This window comes from Lolium perenne, chromosome 3 (genome assembly GCF_019359855.2).
Source record: "Lolium perenne isolate Kyuss_39 chromosome 3, Kyuss_2.0, whole genome shotgun sequence".
NCBI lineage: Eukaryota > Viridiplantae > Streptophyta > Magnoliopsida > Poales > Poaceae > Lolium > Lolium perenne.
In genome coordinates this window covers 333930114-333943139 of record NC_067246.2, presented here as the reverse complement: position 1 = coordinate 333943139, position 13026 = coordinate 333930114, and the positions used below count along the sequence as shown (strand labels likewise).

General features: G+C 47.5%; 2 protein-coding genes and 1 long non-coding RNA gene across 5 annotated transcripts; 2 read left to right on the top strand and 1 right to left on the bottom strand.

Annotated features, from left to right (window-relative positions):
• Positions 1-477: 477 nt before the first annotated feature.
• On the top strand, positions 478-1498 carry LOC127338917 (serpin-Z2A). The gene is made up of 2 exons (XM_051364862.2): positions 478-555; positions 692-1498. Exons 1-2 carry the CDS (start codon positions 478-480, stop codon positions 1496-1498), a joined length of 885 nt encoding a protein of 294 aa, XP_051220822.1.
• A 2175-nt stretch (positions 1499-3673) lies between these two features.
• Positions 3674-6137, bottom strand: LOC127345864 (uncharacterized). 3 transcript variants are annotated; one of them, XM_051372395.1, is made up of 4 exons: positions 5833-6137; positions 5141-5209; positions 4300-5056; positions 3674-4194 (listed from the first exon to the last, which is right to left on the bottom strand). In XM_051372395.1, the coding sequence occupies exons 1-4, from the start codon at positions 5929-5931 to the stop codon at positions 3830-3832; spliced, it is 1290 nt and encodes a 429-aa protein (XP_051228355.1). In that variant the 5' UTR covers positions 5932-6137; the 3' UTR covers positions 3674-3829. The 3 variants fall into 3 exon arrangements, with proteins under 3 accessions (XP_051228355.1, XP_051228354.1, XP_051228353.1); XM_051372394.2 differs by having other exon boundaries at positions 3674-4543; positions 4616-5056; XM_051372393.1 differs by having other exon boundaries at positions 3674-5056; positions 5833-6136.
• A 2631-nt stretch (positions 6138-8768) lies between these two features.
• On the top strand, positions 8769-10704 carry LOC127345863 (uncharacterized). Its single transcript, XR_007879054.1, has 2 exons — positions 8769-9547; positions 10343-10704. It is a non-coding gene; the product is annotated as an uncharacterized lncRNA (long non-coding RNA).
• Positions 10705-13026: the final 2322 nt, after the last annotated feature.

The window sequence follows — 13026 nt, the reverse complement described above, 5'->3', positions numbered from 1 at the left end:
CAAACCATCTTTCAATTAGGGTTTAGCACCTATATATTTTCCATACTGCATCCGCGTCCTCTAAATATACCCCTGCGCCGTCTTTTGTCGATCTACATCTACTATCCTCACGTACGTATACATACACATCGCATTCACAGCATGGGAGACCAGGATGAGGCGAGGCCAAGCAAGAAGGCACGCGAGTCGGCGGGCTCGGGCGGCCTGACTGCGTTCGCGCTCCGCCTGGCGAAGCAGCTCGCCGACGGCGAGGGCACCAGGGACAACAACGTCGCCTTCTCTCCGCTGTCCGTCTACACCACGCTCGGCCTTGTGGCCGCCGGAGCCCGCGGCAAAACCCTCGACGAGCTGCTCGGCCTCCTCGGCGCCTCGTCACCTGACGATGTCGCCGGGTTCGTGCGTGGCCTCGCAGCCGACCCGTCCGGATCCGACGGGCCGCTCGTCACGTACGCCTACGGCGTGTTCCACCAGAAAAACATGGAGATCACCGCTGCATACCGCGACACCACCGCGGAGTCCTACAAGGCCGAGATTCGCGCCGTCGACTTTGCCAAGGTAAGAGAGAGCACCCTAACATTCTCCTATCGCGGTATCGCCGTTGGCCATTGTTGTCGTACCTTCTTGTGTACCATGTGTTAGGTGTATCCCCGCAAAAAAAAATGTGTTATGTGTATCGTGAATCGTGATGCAGGGTGATAGGGAGAAGATCCGGGAGGAGATCAACAAGTGGGTGGCGGCTGCGACGAACAATCTGATATCGGAGATCCTCCCGGAGGGGTACCTGACTTGCCGGTCCAGGTTTGTGCTGACCAACGCCATCTACTTCAAGGGCGTGTGGGAGAACCTCTTTCCCGTGCGCCTCACTGAGGACCGCGAGTTCCATCGCCTAGGCGAGGCCGCCGCCGTCGAAGTCCCCTTCATGACCTTCGGGCCCGGAGAACGCAGCCTCTTCCTCTCCTACGACAAAGGCTTCAAGGTGCTTAGGCTCCCTTACAGGAACAGCGACGCCTCCACCTCTGCATTTTCTATGTGCGTCTTCCTCCCTAACGAGCTCAACGGGCTACGCGCCATGGTCGACGCTCTGGCCGCTGGAGGCTCCATGCTGGACCACGTGCCAAAGTACCGTAGCAAGGTGAGGAGGGTCCTGCTGCCCAAGTTCAAGCTCTCCTTCTTCACCAGCCTTGTCGGAGTGCTCAAAAGCCTGGGGCTAGTTGAGGCCTTCACAGAGGCAGCCGACCTGTCCGGCTTGGTGGAGCAGCACATCTGCGACGTGCGCCTGGACGAGGTGTTCCACAAGGCGGTGGTCGAGGTGAACGAGGAGGGCACTGTGGCCGCCGCCTGCACCGCGGTGGGCGGACGCGTGAAGCAGTCGGCGAGAAAGGAGACCTCGAAGGAGTTCATCGCCGACCACCCGTTCGCGTTCTACATATTGGAGGAGGTCTCTGGAGCCGTGGTCTTCGCCGGTCATGTCCTTGACCCTTCTACTAGCTCACACTAGTTAATTAGCGTTATGCCTCACGGTCGAATCTTGTGTTCTGCTACATTCGAAAGGAAATAAGCTTTGAACTTCCAAGAGTTATATTATTGCTGCAAACATAGATGCTTATATGTAATTCTGCTTTGCGTTCATATTGTTTCTCTGCAAACATCAAACTGTTCTCTATTATATCTTGCGTTGCTTTGCGTTGGTTGTAATTGTCAAGTGGCCTGGCAGCAAAATTCAGGCGCACAAGCTGAGCCCAAACACCACAATATACTACTCCCTCCTTTCACAAAAGGACGTCTCAAAGTTGATACATGAGAGTGGACTTTTGGAGCAGGTGCTTGGTGAGCACCCGTATCCATACCGTGTATACTGCATCAAGATTCGTGCAAATTCTTTTTGTTCCCCTCTCAAACAATTTCACATTTTTGTATCTCTCACACCACACATTGTTTAAACAAAAAAATGCAGATCACTTAAACATAACAATTGGAACGTGGGAAAAATATTTTGAATTTTTTATTTTATTATGTATATATATATTTCAAGAATTGTTTTTGAATTTTAAATTATTTGGAATTTGAAATTGCACTAAAAAATTCCGAACTATTTTTGTCCCATTCCATTTGTTATTTTTTAGTGACTTGCAAAAAAATCAAATCAAAAAATGTAATATTTTGAGAGATATAAAAAAGAGAAAGTGAAAAGGTGTGAGGGTGCGCAGAGCGCACCTGCACTCTCACACTTTTCCCTTGATACATCCTATTGTAGACCGAGGGAGTAGATGAATAAGCGGGCTTCGCGAGGCATCCTGCATAACTGTCTAGCATAGCATGATCGATGCCACAGATATGCTTGCATTTTCATCTACTCCCTGCGTTCCATGAAACTTTTCTGAAGTTTATCAAAATTTGAATATATATCGAGATGCTATTTAGTATGTAGATACATTCGAATTTAGACAAATCTTAGATAACTTTCGTGAGACAGAGGGAGTATTGTCTTTTTTTCAATGTTTCTTCTTAATTCTGATAGTAGATCTAAAACTAACATATGTCGCATCTCCTTGGAAGTTCCAAGTGAATTTATCAGGAACAAAAGAATTTATAATCAAAGTGGCACTATGTAAAGTTGTCTGAGATTTGTAGAAAGAAAAAATGCATAAGGCATTTAACCACAACGCGCATCATAATAGAATTCGAGAAAACACTTCCATGTAATTACTTCATTATTTTCAAAGGTATATGCACCTAGATATGACGGTGACATAAAAAAGCACAACAAAGAAATTACTCGCCTAACATACATTCACTCCATAACTAAAAGTAGAATCCTTTGTGATGTACAATGAGAAGCTTAATTTTGGTTCTGCTTCATATTAGTCTAAGTTCGCCGATGCACAAGTTTATAAGTTTCTATGAATGTGGCCATGAATTAATTTTAATTATTTGAACAAGGTTGCCTGAGTAGTAATTGCAGCCCGCCGAGGCATAATCTAGCTCAAATATGGTGCTTGTGGGCGAGATAGTGTTTGCTGCATGAATCTACCTCACATACATATAGTAGGACTGTCATTGCAACTTCAATTCTTTCTGTCGTCATGATTGATGATGCATGTAGAGGCAGAACTAAGATGTAGAGCGGGTCTGTCTCGTTTTCATTGTGTGAAGTTTTGTGTTTCACATATGTTTTTTTAGATGGTTTCACAGATGTTCTGAATTGGTGCTGTTTTTCCATTGAATTTGATCATCAAATAACTTTGAATGACTGGTTGAGCTCCAAATTTGGGCTTATAGCAAGCAACATGATTTGCGGCTAACTTGTAGAACTGCATGCGCTCTAGCCAATGCAACCAAACGACCGATCTGATATAAGAGACTAGACAATACATTTATATTTAACGCCCCTCACCTGTGGCTCGAAATTGGGCTGCAACTTACTAAGCCAGCCAGTTCTGATGCCATATAGAACTGGGAGAATTGTTCACAACAGTTTATTCCCTAACTAGTATCTTCCTAGAAACAAGTAGATCTCCAACTTTAGTTTTAAAACGCAAATAAAAACATAAACATACATTGGATCTCTATTAACCGAGACCAAAAACAAGATTGCCTGACCTTATCTCCACTTGAGAAAATATATATTAGAAAAAAGTCATCACCATCTCGGTACCTCTGCACACACAAACTGAAGATAACATAAGTGCTATTATGCTCAGATCAAACTTGTGCCCGAAAGTGGACAGCTTCACAGAGCAAGGGGGAAGTCTCAGCGTAAATACATTACCACCATTGCGTAGTCATTACATCAAGCTAAGAAACGACACCCATTATCAGCAATGGAAGCCTAGTTATCATTTATGCTACTAGAGAGGAGTTGAATAATCGTGTAGGGACGAGAACCATCACCTATGACTTTAGAGATTTTTGCTTCTCTCCTGGACCGTAGACTGTAAATGTGGATGCCATGGTTGAAATCTAGGCCTTTTGTGTAATAGATGCAGTTGGCGTCGACTGATGGGAACTTATCAGCATTAACAGACATGCACCTACAGTACCCACCTAAGAAGATGGCACGGTTGCCAATGTTCTCCACACGCTCGAGTATATATCTGTCAGTGTCCATCTTGTAAATCTCCATGCCATCTTTTAGCTTGATGATGATCAATATTTCTCCAGCAGATTCCAGCAGATAACAACGGTTGTCATATCCTATAAAGAAATTCCGTATAGCTTCGTCTTCAGATATCACGGAATCTTCATCATCAGACATCTCAGTTGGATCGGCATTGAAATACTTCATCAGATCAAACATACCTTTTGCCACAGCAAGTGGAAACGGTGACCCCGATCCTAACTCACCATTAGTGCAGATACCTCTGACAGACAGCCTGATCAAAGGGCAAGCATCCCTGTCCTCGTACATGGCAAGACTTTCGCCGCTAGGATCAGCAATGTACACTGTACGGGGTGCATCACGCAACGAGCCATCAGGAGCATCCACCACTTTGTTGCATAGCAAGAGAAGCGTAGGCGAAGAACCGGAGACCAGAGTAGCAGACTTCACAAACTCGTCAGGCATAGGCGCAATGAACCGAACCATGTATCCTGTGAAAGGATTGAGGACACTCACAGTGTTATAGGACTTGTTGTCAACCAGAATGAGGAGACCATCCCGGGTGGGAACGGCAATGTAATAGCCGCGGAGCAGTGGGAGTTCTTTGCGGAGGAAGCGGCCAGTGGCGGTGTTCACCAAGAGGTATGTCTTGGTCTCGTAAACCTTGTCGATGATGACCCAGTGGCAGGGGCGGAATCGATGGTCTGAGGTTATCTTGGGGTCATCGGTGGCGGAGCGCCAGCTTTTGCAGACAGCACGGAAGTCCATATAGTAATCGAGATCACTGGTGGCCAGGAAGCAGTCAGCTATGCAGTTGATGAGGTCGGCCGGGAGGGAAGACCAGTCTGCAGAATCCATGGTGGCAGGGGTGGCAGGATGGAGTGGAGGACTGAGGCCACCTGGATTTTCCATTCTTCCTTTTAGCAGCTGAGCACTGCCCTTTTTCTCACGGTTAATCTGAACAGTAAGACACGAAATGAGTTGATTCAGAATATCATGTTACTGCCATCCACCCCAGTCAACTGTTACCATGTTACTTACCCTGTATTTCCTCGGTGTGATTTTGAGTTTCTTCTCTCTGGAACGAGTCAACCGCCGGTTCTTCTTGATCTGCATGAGTTTGGATTTGTTTATTTAGACAGACATATAAGGAAACTGAAGAAACAAGATGTAAGATACACTTCCAGTCAAGGAGAATAATTTCCTGGTACCAGATCTGACATTAAGACTCGTGCACGATATATCACATTGTTATTGTAGAAACAAATGCTATATTTGCAGGTGATGAACTCCTTATTATAAAATGTTGATCTTTTTATTCATGTATACAAACAAATTTGCAGAATCAACTGAAAGACTCTCTCGATTGAGAATTGAGATATCATCTATATTTCTTTAGCACGGGATGAACATATTAGTAAAACACATATTTTTGAATCCACGTGAAACAAAAAATTTAATTCTCCAATGTATCAGAATAGTAGTTTGGCTTAAGGCCTAAGGCCCTTCGGAACAATTTTTTTAATCAATGTAGACGCACTAATAAATCAATGTATGGAATACATTTTATATTTATTTTTTCAAAAAAAAATTGTTCTTTGAGAACACGGATGGTTCCTATTAAATAACAGTTGCAGTGCGTTCAAACATCGACCTGCACGGCCGCCAATCCTGATCTGCTCCATACAAAAAAAGACCATTTGTTAGGGTTAGGGAGAGAGGGGTGTACTCACAGTGGTCAAGGTGGCGAGGTATCGGCAGGTGAACGTGGCGGTGGTGAGGCCGACGCCGTAGGCGAGGGCGTGGCGGCGGCGCCGCGAAGCCCCGTGCATACGCCGGCCGCACGTACGGCGATGGCCGCGGCTGCCGCGAGATCTGGGGAGGAATCGCCGCTCCGGGCCGGAATAGCGCCGAATGGAATGGGGGAGAATCTCGCGGCGGGGAGAGCGCCAGGACGGGGAGGGGAAAGGATTCGGCGAAGGGTTTAGGGTTCAAGGAGGAGCCATGGTGGGCTGAGTGCTGGAGGCTGGGGGCTGGGGCGATGAACTGCGTACTGGATTTTCACTGACGGTGAGACAAAACAGTTTTGGGCCCTTCGGTCAGTGGAAAAGAACGTACGGAGTATGTTATAATTTCTGCTGCTAAATTACTCATCAAACTAAAAAAAAAAAAGCATTTTCGTGAGGTTTCCTGCCAACCATTCGTCGGCTTAGGGTCGGGTGATTTTTTGAGGAACCTCCTATTTTATTACTAATAGAAAATAAACAAGTATCTTGGGAACTTTGCAGAAAACTATCTCTACTATTTTCAGCACTCGTCGAAGCTGTCGGCCTAACCAAACTCCAACATTGTCTAGACGCACGTTGGAAGAAACGTTAAGCCTTCAAAAAAGCATCATCGAAACAAGGCTTTGTGAGTCAACAAACAGACCTGCTACAAGCAGCGAGGCACATGTCTTTGTGGCACGTCGGATGGGGATGTCCCTGTGCTAACTCGAACCAAGATCAGTTGCATCCCATCGACGAAGTCTAGGAATATCGACAAATCCACCACCTCCGGACCAACGTCATCGGCCAAAGAATCCACCTTGCCCCCAAGAGACCGGTACCTTGAGGATTCTAACGATCTCGCTAAACTCCGCACTCTATCGAAACATACACGAGATGCCGGTGGAACCAATCATAAGTACTTACATTACAACCAATTCACGATGAAACCCTCAAAAGAATATATATGACAACAATGACTCGAACGAGTCTAGAAAACAAATATATAATACAAAGATCTGAATCATACATAAAGCCGAATATGTTCGAGTATGGACAAGAATACAAATTAGACTAAGAGTACTAGAGATAAACAATGGCATCCATAAACCCACCCAGACCATGCCGGAAGGATAACCTTACTAATGTCGTTTATCTCGTACATGTCCAAAAAAAAATCGGGCAAACGGTTTGAAAGTTTAGAGATGGTAAATCTAGAAGGGGGTGAATAGGTTTCTACAAGTTTTAATTCTTTCTTTACAATGTTAGGCTTTGCGGAATATAAAGGTGGGCCTAATGAAACTAAGTGAGACACCCTATATGATGATACAAGTAACTTGAACACGAAGGCTCTCACAGGCAGATATATCACAAGTAAAGAGTTCGGTTAGAGATAGCACGCGGAGACGAAGGTTTATTCCCGTGTTTCCTTCCTTGCAAGAAGGTACGTCACGTTTGGAGAGGTGGGGGTCCCATGAAGGATTCCCCGGCGCCACGAAGGCTCACATTCTTCTCCTGAGCCTATCTCAGGAAGGAATAGCTCTTTCACATGTGGTAGACTTTGAGGCAGCCTCCAAACCTTCACAATCTTGTCAGGAGCAAATCCACAACCCTCTTGACAGCAGCACGACTATCATCACTGGAGCCACCTGTGAATGAGCAAATAGAGGGGGATAGCAGTGGGATAAGTGTATATGTCATCAGGAATAAAGAGACCAAGGGCATAACGTATATACAAGTGTTTTGACGAGATTGTGCAAAAATCTGGGCGGGTCGACGCATCGACTGGCAGCACCGGGCTGTAGACCGGACCAGCCGGTCTGGCGGCCGGTCTGCCGGGTGACACGCCGGACCGACCGGTGTTTGAGCCGGCGCACTGGGCCGTAGACCGGTTGATGATGAGAACTAAGTATCTCCCAGATTTTTGACATAAATTCATGCAAAAACTAAGTACTTGTACACATATTATAGTAGTATAGAGTGAATCCCATGAATTGAGGTGTGTGGCATTCCAATGGCATGAGGTACTAGACCAAACCCTAACCCTAGTGACATGGGTATACCCTTCGGGTACCCATTATTGGTATACCTGGCTTGGCTCGGCCCAATATGGAGAAGGCCCAACAAGACAACCCGAAGAAGTAGTCGACTAGGACTCTTCTAAAACCTTAGACTGGTTGCATATATAAAGCCAGCCAGGGTACCCGATTGAGGGGGCAAACAGATAGACAACATAGCTCCGCCTACGGCGGCACCCTATAAAGATACTTATGATCATATAGTAGATTGCTAGCAGCACGTATGGATCCTCCACCGAGGGGACCCGAAGCTGGGTACGTCGTGTGCCTAATCTCTCTCCCGGAATCTCCATCGTCGCTCTCTCCCAAAACCCAAGTCTACAATACGTAGGCATTGGCGAGGTGATCCCACTACGGGAATGGCGCGCTGCGCCGACGGCCGTGGCGTACGCCGACGGCCAAATGTCGGGGCCGTCGGCGTACGTCCGGTCCAGGGCAGCGGCCCAACGAGCCCCTCGGCGTAGTCGTACCCTCGGCGTAGAGCACCCACTACTAGGAATTAGCTTATAGCCGCACTTCTTACCGCCGGCGAGTATGATTTAAAGATGCCGGCGGTAAGGTCTTCCAGGGTCGCCTCACCTTACCGCCGGCGAGTTTGCATCGAAAGCGCCGGGGGTACTTATATTATCGCCGGCGAATCGAGCACGTAGGTGCCGGCGATGTGTTGGGCTGTGAGACCACCATTGGGCCTCGCATTACCGCTGGCGAATGCAGCCTGTGGGTGCCGGTGGTAAACGGCCTTACCGCTGGCACCTCCGAATGAAATTCGCCGGGGATAAATGTAGAAATATGGGCCACATGGGCTGGAAAATTTCCGCGGCGCCTGCAGTTGGATTTCGCCGGGGCTAACCCCCGGTAAGAATAAGATCCATCCAGCCCCACCCAAAGCTTCCCCTAATCCCCTCTCTTCTCCCCCTTCCCAGCAGCCAGCGCGCGGGTCGTCGCCCCCGCCACCGCCGATCCACCCAACCCCAGATCCGCGCGCGCAGATGCGACCGTCGGCGATACTCCGGTGTGCCCTCGCCGCGGCGGCGCTCGCGGCGCTCCTCTCCGCCCAGCCCGCCGCCGGGTTCTACCTCCCCGGCGTCGCTCCGACCGACTTCGCCAAGGTGGCTTTTCCTCTTGCGTCGACCTAGCGAGTGTACCCGAGCAGCCACCGCCGCGCTCGTAGGCGCTCGCGCTGGATGGATCTGGTCAACGGGGCGGCGGATCTTGGCGCTGGTTCGTTCGCCGTTCGGTTGATGTCGGCACGATCCCGCCTCCACTGGTCCACCGGCGACGGCGAGGACCAGGTCGCGCTGCGCCTCCAGTCCCAGCTCATGGTCGTGCTGCCCCCTCCCCACGACGTCGTCTCCGTCGATCTGAAGCCGGCCAAGGACGGGGACGGGGTCGGGGTGGAGATGCGGATCGTCAGGAGAAGGGAGGCGCGGGCGCTCGGCTGCACGTAGACCACCGGAGACGGCGCCGTCGTTCTTGCGCGACTCATCAGATCCAACCTCGCGCCCGCGCCTGCTGCCGATGGAGCCGTCTCCGCAGGCGTGCCTGTGCTTGCCGACCACTGCCGTTCTGTCACCGCGCTCAGCCTATGCAAGTGCGCCCTCATGGTGAGTCCATCATCCATCCATTCTATTCTGATGATCCAAAAACTTTCGAGACCTCCCCGTTGTTTTCCATGCATGCTTAATGTGTAATTCCGGTACTGCGCTTCATATAGGAGGTGTAATAGTGGTTTTCCATGCATAGCTGCTTAATTGTTATGTTAATGTAATTTTTGGTGCACATGCAGCTTGATGATGGCTTGTAAACATTCCTGGCTATGCTTGCTCTATGCACACGCTGTTAGCTTGTAGTAGTATGACAGTTTTGAAATTTCATTTTGCGTAGATTGTTTGTACTACTTTATTTGTTTGTATTTGGGATAGTGTTATGACTGTTAGATACTGATTTTTGTATGCTCAGTGGGATAGTGTTATGACTGTTAGATACTGATTGTTTGTACTACTTTAAACAACCCACCAGTTTTTTTTATTACAAGAGATAGAGAAGAATTGTCATTGTTCATTGCTTTTATATGCTCAGGCATCACAACACTATTTTGACTGAAAAAGGTAAAAATTAAAGCCTGTATGCTCAGTGGTAATCTAATCATATGAGAGCACATATTCAGATTTGATGGAGCAGCAGTTGTTGTTTGAAACAATCAAATACAAGTCTTGCAGTTGTTATAATCTAATCATATGGGAAACTTATTTTAAAACGGGTGAGTATAATCTGTAACTCTAATTTTTGTATGCATTACTCATTCTTAGTCTTTGCCTTGCATGGAAAACTCATTTTCGTATACTCTGTATATTGTACTTGAATTACAAAGTTCCTAATTATACTTGAATTTTGACCAGCAATGTTGCCTTGGGAGTACCATGGCCTCAAGAGCTCGATCCCGGCGATCTGCTGGCGAGGTGCTGATGATGATGGGGTTTGGCACATTGGAGCATGTGGGCGGTGGCGAGCAGGTGCACAGGAGAGCAGGAGCATAGGCCGGCGACCAGCTAGGTGAGCAGGATCCCGGTGGCCGGCGACGCGTTGGGCGAGCAAGAGCACACGAGTTTGATTGCAGTCTCTGAGTTTGATAGTGTGTATTAATAGCTGGAGTTTGCATTGACTCTTTCATAAAATGATCGCGATCGACTTGTTATAGTATTTCAGTCCTAATGTATTCTATATTTTTTAATGTACGGATCGGCTTGTTAGAGTATTTCAATTTTAACGTATCTTTTTTTTTGTTCCCTGATTTATTTACCACCAGCGATTGGTGATTTGCCAGTGGTAAGCAATATTACCCCTGGCGAGTAGGGAGGTGCTGGTGGTACCCTATTACCGCCAGCGAGTAGGGCAAAGCGCCAGGGATAATTTCATATCACCGCTGGCGAATAGGTAAACGCCGGGGATAGCTCATTACCACCGGCGAGGTGATCGCCGGCGAACCCGAAAGCGCCGGCGGTAGGCAAAATCTGTGCGCCGGTGGTAATATGTTTCCTAGTAGTGACCATACGCCGACGGCCACCCTCGGCGTACAAACGGCCGTCGGCGTAGTGCCTGCGTCTACTGCACATCTGCTCCGCGCGTGACGGCCCGGTTACGGCGTCAGCGAGGCGCCGAGGGTGCCCCTCGGCATAGTGCATGACCTACCTATGCCGACGGCCACCCTCGGCTTAGTTTTTTTTCTATTTTCTTCTCTCTCCTTTACTTTATATTATGTTTGTATTTATTTATGTAGTAGTATGAGTTATGTAAAAATGGTTCTTTTTTAATGGGAAAAATGGTAGATGCCATATGTAGCTAGGTCTCACGAGTGACGCACTTCGCAGACGGGTCGACTGGAGCCAGTAGGCTCAACATCCTCTATCGATGTACATATGTCCTCCAAAAAGGAAAAAATTCCATTGCTAACCCTAACCCTAACCCTAGGGGTAGATTTGCATGGTCCCCGCCGTAGGGTTTATTTTTTATTTTTTCCTCTCTTATATTACTTTATATTATGTTTGTATTATTTATTTACTAGTATGAATTATGTAAAAAAATGGTTCTATTTTTTAAGAATTGGTAGATGGCATATGTAGGTCCCATGAGTGACGCTCTTCGCAGACGGGTCAACCGGAGCCACTAGGCCCAACATTTGCTATCGATGTACATATGGATAGATGTGCGGGGTCCCCGCCCTACGGTTTCCCTAACCCTAACTCTAACCCTAGCTCTAACCCTAACCCTAACTCTAACCCTAACCCTAACCCTAGGGTTTCCACATACATTGCTAACCCTAACTCTAACCCTAACCCTAGGGGTAGATCTGCGGGGTCCCCGCCCTAGGGTTTCCCAAGATACAGATCATCGGAGCGTCAGAATTGTTGGAAAACTTGCATCTGCCCCTAACATATATGTACAAGTGTGATGTAAGGTTTGGCTAACCTTGCATGTACCCGGCGTTGACGATTTCCTCATACATGGGCTAGCACTTGGTAAAATGCAGGATCTGTATGTGGAAACTCCCGCCACGGCTCAAACAGAGCCTATTTTATGGTAAAGTATGCCCAACCTATGGTTTCCATGTACATATGTCCTAAACAAACCAAAGCAAGTAAAAAAGTCCATTGGTAAACCCTCACACGGAGAAAGCTAAAGGGGTAGATCTGCGGGGTCCCCGCCCTAGGGTTTTTCAAGATACAGACCATCGGATCGTTGGAATCGCTGGAAAACTTGCATATGCCCATAACATATGTGTACAAGTGTGATGTAAGGTTTGGCTAACCTTGGATGTACCCGTTGTTGACGATTTCCGCATACATGGGCTAACACTTGGTAAAATCCAGGATCTGCATGTGGAAACTCCCGCCACGGCTCAAATGGAGCCTATTTTATGGTAAAGTATGCCCAACCTATGGTTTACATGTACATATGCCCTAAATAAACCAAAACAAGTAAAAAATTACATTGGTAAACTCTCGCACGGAGAAAGCTATAGGGGTAGATCTGGGGGGGTCCCCGTCCTAGGGTTTCCCAAGATACAGATCACCGGAGCGTCAGAATTGTTGGAAAACTTGCATCTGCCCCTAACATATATGTACAAGTGTGATGTAAGGTTTGGCTAACCTTGCATGTACCCGGCGTTGACGATTTCCGTATACATGGGCTAGCACTTGGTAAAATCCAGGATCTGTATGTGGAAACTCCCGCCACGGCTCAAACAGAGCCTATTTTATGGTAAAGTATGCCCAACCTATGGTTTCCATGTACATATGTCCTAAACAAACCAAAGCAAGTAAAAAAGTCCATTGGTAAACCCTCACACGGAGAAAGCTATAGGGGTAGATCTGCGGGGTCCCCGCCCTAGGGTTTCCCAAGATACAGATCACCGGAGCGTCAGAATCGCTTGAAAACTTGCATTTATCCCTAACGTATGTGTACAAGTTTGATGTAAGGTTTGTCTAACCTTGCATGTACCCGGCGTTGACGATTTCCGCATACATGAGCCCGCACTTGGTAAAATCCAGGATCTGTATGTGGAAACTCTTGCTACGGCTCATCC

What these genes read in the sequence shown, in the direction of transcription:
- LOC127338917 (XM_051364862.2), top strand. Translation starts at nt 478, where the DNA reads ATGGAGATCACCGCTGCATACCGCGACACCACCGCGGAGTCCTACAAG. An exon ending in GCGCCGTCGACTTTGCCAAG is followed by an intron (nt 556 to 691) that starts GTAAGAGAGAGC and finishes ATCGTGATGCAG; the next exon opens with GGTGATAGGGAGAAGATCCG.
- LOC127345864 (XM_051372393.1), bottom strand. Translation starts at nt 5,931, where the DNA reads ATGCACGGGGCTTCGCGGCGCCGCCGCCACGCCCTCGCCTACGGCGTC. An exon ending in ACCTCGCCACCTTGACCACT is followed by an intron (nt 5,210 to 5,832) that starts GTGAGTACACCC and finishes AAACTCATGCAG; the next exon opens with ATCAAGAAGAACCGGCGGTT. An exon ending in TCACACCGAGGAAATACAGG is followed by an intron (nt 5,057 to 5,140) that starts GTAAGTAACATG and finishes CTTACTGTTCAG; the next exon opens with ATTAACCGTGAGAAAAAGGG.